Raw genomic sequence first — 6,822 nt, 5'->3', positions numbered from 1 at the left:
GCCCCGTTCCCTGCTCTCCCCTCCCCAGAGGTCAGGTGTTGAGACTGAAAGCTTCAACCCTTTCATCACCTCGTTAGTTCTCCAGGCAACTAGCACCACCCTTAGGTGCTTTCCAAATCTCACCTGATCAATGTTACAAAAGAGACTTTTATCACTCTCATCACTTAGGAAATTCCAAGGGTTTTAGGAGCTCTGTGCCAGAAACAGGACAAATATGGTCTTCAAAATGCTTTGATAACATCCCTCTAAAAGAGTATGGAAGACTAGATATCCTTTTGTGCATTTTAACGCAAATATCTAAAAATTCTCATCATAAGTTTAAATAGCTGCAAAGAATAAAATTTCCAACAAGTTATAAATACTGACATTTAAAAAATAAGTCACAGCATTCTTTTAAATATTCCCAAAGTATGGAAATGATGGTCATCATTATCCATTACAAAACTAACAAACAAGAAGGAGCTCTTCTTTTTAACAGTTGAATATTTTATATTACATTTTTACCCTCCTGAACTTGTATTTCCATTCTGTTGCCTCCAAGGATTTTAAATATGTGCTTTTCATAAAATTCTTTATTAAAAAGTAAATTTTGTATTGAAATATAACACACATAAATACATCATAAGTTTCTGGCTCAATACATTTTTACGAAGAATGTACACTCATCTAATAGCCAGCATTCAGATCAAGAAATAGGTTGTAAAATATTTTTAGCACCCCAGGGTTCTCCCTTGGGTCCTCTTCCACTGTCCTGACTTCTAATCTGGGATAATAAATATAATAACCAACAACGGCCAGATCATACATAAAAATAGAGCTTGGATCCACAACCTGCAGCAGCCTACCCAGGAAACCAACCCCTTATCTATCATAACCCAGTAAGCCAGGCTGCTATAAGTTGGACTAGTAGGAAGTTAGATTGCTAGCTTTAATAACAATCTAGGAAACCAAACAATAACTTCTGTAATAATTGATCCTGAATGGCCAGGGCTTGATTAGTAACTGACAGCTTCCCTAATTTTTGTCCCTGCTTCCAGCTTAAGACCAACTAGAGAAAGCTAAATGTGTGCCCCTAGACAGTCACATAGGTGCCCCCTTCTGGTTAGCCCACCTACAGCTTCCCGCATGTCAACAGCCTCCAGTCATAGCACACCTGAAGCCTTCCTCTTTTTCTACTACTAATGTTTCCTACTTTTCTGCCTGCCTTTGAGTCTTTGCCCAAACTCAGGTGATGGCAGCTGACTCACTTGCTATTGCAAGCTCTGAATAAATTGCCTTTGCCTGTTCTCATTTGGTTGATCTTTGTTTATTTCTACAAACCCCAATATATTAGTTTTGTGTCTGGATCTTTATGCTGTAAAATTCATTCATATTATGTATAAGTGTCATTAGTTTGTTTTTATTGATATATAGTGTTACTATATCACAAATTATTTCTCTATTTTACTGTGATGGATATTTGGTCTTTTTCCAGCTTGGGGCTTTTATGAATAAAGCTGCTACACAAATTGGTACAATCAGGTGCTGACTATATGTTTATGTGGAACTTTTGGGTCTTGGGTAGGTGTATTTAGCTTTAGCAAGTACTGCCAAACAGTTTTTCAAGGTGATTAAACCAATTTACTCTCCCACAGGCAGTATAATCTTATAGAATTTTATCCTAATGTATATTTTTTTATGCTTGGAAGTCTTTTATTGATTTTTTTATGCTTTAGAGTCATTCTTCTATTCAGACAAAGAGTTGTATAAATTGAAATTTGATATAAACAAACTTCTGTGACCATGAGGCTATATTAAAATTTATGTTTTGCACTGAGTTATCATTAGTTATTAGTAGTACCCAATTGATCAAAATAACATGTGTTATGAATTTGAGAAAACAGTAATAAACAGGAAAAGCAAAATTGTATTGGGAAAACATTACTTGTAGAAATAAAGTTTTTTAAAATTAGTTTATGCATCTGTGGATAAAAATTATTGCTAGAATGAGAATATTCGGCATCACTTTCTTCTTATTTTAGCTTTTTGTTTATGTTAAGTGCTAAGAAACTATGTTCACAATAAGTAGACAGGAATAGAAGATGTCCGTTATCACAATATCACTGTTCTTTGAACTACTGTTGAGTAAAAATGTCCCAATGGGATCAGAGAGTGCCATTAGCTAGAAGGGCCAGATCCTTACTAATTCCTCAAAGCTCTTCTCCATCATCGAAGAAGGCAATTATGTCTGTCTCTGGTTCCAGGTAAAGTGTTGGATAAACAGGACTCTCGCATATTCCCGGGACCCGGTGTTGGTTTCAGTGGCAGGACAGCCTACGGTTCAGACCAGCGAGGTGGAAATCCGTGACCTCCGCTGCCGGGGTCTCGGGGTGGAGTCCGGCCGAGAGCGCAGCGCGGCGTGCGTGGAAGCTCCCGCTCCCTCGCCACGCCCACTTCCTGCCCCATCCCGGGCCTTTCCAGGTCTCCTCTTCCAGTGAACCGGATGCTCCGTCAGTTTCCTCCTCGGCGTCCTCCGGTGCTTCCCGGCTCCCTGACAAGGCCGCAGGCATCCACGGGGGACGGTCAGGGGGCTCCCGGCGGCTGGCCTGGCAGGTGTAGGGCGCCGGTAGGAGCTGGGCGCACACGGTTACCGAGCGTGGAGGAGACACGTCCCTGCGGCGATGGGTGCCAGGGGCGCTCCTTCACGCCGGAGGCAGTCGGGGCGGCGACCGCGGTATCTGCCCACCGGGAGCTTTCCCTTTCTCCTCCTCCTGCTGCTTCTCTGCATCCAGCTCGGTGGAGGACAGAAGAAAAAGGAGGTAGAATGAATCCTCTGGGCATTCCCGGGAGGGCCAGGACGGGTCCTGGCAGGCGGGCCGCGTTCCTAGGCAGCCTTCCCGCGTTGCTAGGCAGCCGGGCCGCCGGGTGTGGGTGATGGCTGTTTTGGGGAGCGGTTGGGAGGCCTTTGCGCGAGTCCTTTGGGCTCCACAGTTTCAAAAGTGGGGTTGCCCAGTGCTTTCTTAAAAAACAACGAAGCATCGTCTTTTGTGCGCCTAGCACCTCACACCTTTAAGACACGGAGCGTTTTTGACCCTTACTTGAAGGCAGAGTTTCGGGGCCGTCGAGTCAGTAAAAAAGAGTGTGTTGGATGTGAAAACACCCTTTAGGAGTATTTCAAACCTATAGGAACGAGTTGTCCCTTGTGTTCATTACCCTGCTCCCTTCGTTATCCGTTTCAGGAGGCAACAGATCATATTGAGACCGTGTTTAAAGTTATTCTGTATTTTATATACATTTTTTTTTTCACACACACACACACTACATTTTATTTTTACAAGAGATATATACATAAATATAAATATAAATATAAATATAAATATAAATGTATTTTATATACATTTTTAAAGCTGTATTTTTTTATATTAAATTCAAGGTATAATTGTGCCGATAACCTCACATTTAGGTTGCGCAAATTTATTTGTGAAATTCAGATCACCTGATTTCAATCTTAGTCCTATAGTAACTCTGATGAGGACGCGGATTGAAGTAACTGACCGTATTTAAAGTAGTTGTAGAGTTATTTGTGAATTTCAGTTATCCATCTCTACCTTGGATGGTTGATCTCGTGGGATTAGAAAAAAAAAATTATTTTGGAAATGTGAGTAAGGTTTCTAATTGTACGTCATTTTAGTGAGAGTGTCTCTCCATATTAATTGCAAATAGTTTTTCCTGGTGAAGTTTTATTTACATACACGTGGCTCTAATTCGGGTTTCAAATATTACCGCAACTTTCTTGATAGCTGGGTAGCAAGAGTGAAAAAACAGCCTCACACGCAAGTAACTCTGATTCTCTTTCTCTTTACTCCTTGCCTGAAACAACTCTGAACTCAGTATTTTCCCTTTAACTTTTTTATTTTAACTTTTTTTACTTTAACATAAAAATAGGCCTTAGTGAAATTCTTGGTGGTGTTATAGTAAGAGGTTTGGTGAAGAACCACTGTTAAATTAAGACTGTATTTACAAATATAACGATTTTTTTTGCCTAGCATTTGGTATTTATATACATTTCTTAGATTTCATAGTTTTTCTCTTTTTTAAAATATTTTATCTTATAACCTTGCCAACATATTTAAAATTTATTTTTATATTTTAAATTTAATTTTATTTATTTTTATACAGCAGGTTCTTATTAGTTATCTATTTTGTACATATTAGTGTATACATGTCAATCCCAATCTCCCAATTCATCCCACCACTACCATCCCCCCCCACCACAGCTTTACCCCCTTGGTGTCCATACGTTTGTTCTCTGCATCTGTGTCTCTATTTCTGCCTTGCAAACTGGTTCATCTGTACCATTTTTCTAGGTTCCACATATATGAGTTAATATACGATATTTGTTTTACTCTTTCTGACTTACTTCACTCTGTATGACAGTCTCTAGGTCCATCCACGTCTCTACAAATGACCCAATTTCGTTCCTTTTTATGGCTGAATAATATTCCATTGTACATATGTACCACATCTTCTTTATCCATTCGTCTGTCAGTGGACATTTAGGTTGCTTCTATGACCTGGCTTTGTAAATAGTGCTGCAGTGAACACTGGGGTGCATGTGTCTTTTTGAATTGTGGTTTTCTGTGAGTATATGCCCAGTAGTGGGATTGCTGGGTCATATGTTAATTCTGTTTTTAAATTTTAAAGGAACCTCCATACTGTTCTCCATAGTGGCTGTATCAATTTGCATTCCCACCAACAGTGCAAGAGGGTTCCCTTTTCTCCACACCCTCTCCAGCATTTGTTGTTTGTAGATTTTCTGATGATGCCCATTCTAACTGGTGTGAGGTGATACCTCATTGTAGTTTTGATTTGCATTTCTCTAATAATTAGTGATGTTGAGCAGCTTTTCATGTGCCTCTTGGCCATCTGTATGTCTTCTTTGGAGAAATGTCTATTTAGGTTTTCTGCCCATTTTTGGATTGGGTTGTTTTTTTAATATTGAGGTGCACGAGCTCTTTTTATATTTTGGAGGTTAATCCTTTGTCCATTGATTCATTTGCAAATATTTTCTCCCATTCTGAGGGTTGTTTTTTCGTCTTGTTTATAGTTTCCTTTGCTGTGCAAAAGCTTTTAAGTTTCATTAGGTCCCATTTGTTTATTTTTGTTTTTATTTCCATTACTCTAGGAGGTGGGTCAAAAAAGATCTTGCTGTGATTTATGTCAAAGAGTGTTCTTCCTATGTTTTCCTCTAAGAGTTTTATAGTGTCCGGTCTTACATTTAGGTCTTTAATCCATATTGAGGTTATTTTTATGTATGGTGTTAGGGAGTGTTCTAATTTCATTCTTTTACATGTAGCTGTCCAGTTTTCCCAGCACCACTTATTGAAGAGACTGTCTTTTCTCCATTGTATATCCTTGCCTCCTTTGTCATAGATTAGTTGACCATAGGTGCGTGGGTTTATCTCTGGGGTTTCTATCCTGTTCCATTGATCTGTATTTCTGTTTTTGGGTCAGTACCATATTGTCTTGATTACTGTAGCTTTGTAGTATAGTCTGAAGTCAGGGAGTCTGATTCCTCCAGCTCCGTTTTTTCCCCTCAGGAGTGCTTTGGCTATTCGGGGTCTTTTGTGTCTCCATACAAATTTTAAGATTTTTTGTTCTAGTTCTGTAAAAAATGCCATTGGTAATTTGATAGGGATTGCATTGAATCTGTAGATTGCTTTTGGTAGTATAGTCATTTTCACAATATTGATTCTTCCAATCCAAAACTATGGTATATCTCTCCATATGTTTGTGTCATCTTTGACTTCTTTCATCAGTGTCTTATAGTTTTCTGAGTACAGGTCTTTTACCTCCTTAGGTAGGTTTATTCCTAGGTATTTTATTCTTTTTGTTGCAATGGTGAATGGGATTGTTTCCTTAATTTCTCTTTCTGGTCTTTCGTTGTTAGTGTATAGGAATGCAAGAGATTTCTCTGCATTAATTTTGTATCCTGCAACTTTACCAAATTCGTTGATTAGCTCCAGTAGTTTTCTGGTGGCATCTTTAGGATTCTCTATGTATAGTATCATGTCATCTGCAAACAGTGACAGTTTTACTTCTTCTTTTCCAATTTGTATTCCTTCTATTTCTTTTTCTCCTCTGATTTCCATGGCTAGGACTTCCAAAACTATGTTGAATAATAGTGGTGAGAGTGGACATCCTTGTCTTCTTTCTCATCTTAGAGGAAATGCTTTCAGTTTTTCACCATTGAGAATGATGTTTGCTGTGGGCATAGTTTTTCTTGAGAAAGGGAGGAGATTTGAAAAGTAGTTTTTTTGTGTGTAGATTACCAGAGCAGAGGGCATTAAAAACAATGAGGAACTCCATGCAAATTCTGATGATTTATCTCCTAGAGAGATCATCGTAACCATGGTAACTTTCAGTTGGGAGGGGAAAAAAAAGCCCCAAAAAGAAGTCTAAAAAGTGTACATCTTCAAAGCATCTTAGCATCTCCAATTGTAAGACTACTTTAACATGTGACATTTGTTAATTTAGTATAATTATAAATTGTGATAACATCTATTTCCATTAAATATTTTTTATAAAGGTTATTTTAAAAATGCAAAATTAGGGAGAAAATTTTGAGGATTTAAAAAGGATGTCTTCCAAAACTTTCATTTCTCTTAAATAGGAGAGTCTAATAATACTACATGGTGATATTGTAGAATACACATTTTATTTAAGGAAAAGAGCAAAGTAACATATAGTTGAAGTTTTAATACTTTACTAAATGAGCATGCATGTCTCTGAAATGCAGTCTAGTTTCGTATCTGGTACTCAGTTCAAAAACTATGATCTCTT

At 38.2% G+C, this 6,822-nt stretch overlaps 1 protein-coding gene across 3 annotated transcripts in view; it reads left to right on the top strand.

Moving 5' to 3' along the window:
* Positions 1-2,448: 2,448 nt before the first annotated feature.
* The window catches only part of TUSC3 (tumor suppressor candidate 3), a 192,623-nt gene continuing 188,249 nt past the window's right edge, over positions 2,449-6,822 (top strand). For 2 of the 3 annotated variants that reach the window (XM_036838913.1, XM_036838912.1), the window contains exon 1: positions 2,450-2,798. In XM_036838913.1, coding sequence (XP_036694808.1) covers positions 2,661-2,798 — 138 coding nt within the window. In that variant the 5' untranslated portion in view covers positions 2,450-2,660. Of the gene's footprint in view, positions 2,799-6,822 lie in introns of all 3 variants that reach the window. The other variant, XM_036838911.1, reaches the window with a different exon arrangement.

The sequence above is a fragment of the Balaenoptera musculus genome, chromosome 21 (assembly GCF_009873245.2).
Source record: "Balaenoptera musculus isolate JJ_BM4_2016_0621 chromosome 21, mBalMus1.pri.v3, whole genome shotgun sequence".
In the NCBI taxonomy this organism is placed as follows: domain Eukaryota; kingdom Metazoa; phylum Chordata; class Mammalia; order Artiodactyla; family Balaenopteridae; genus Balaenoptera; species Balaenoptera musculus.
The sequence above is the reverse complement of the archived record's forward strand: the minus strand, read 5'-3'. Positions and strand labels throughout refer to the sequence as shown.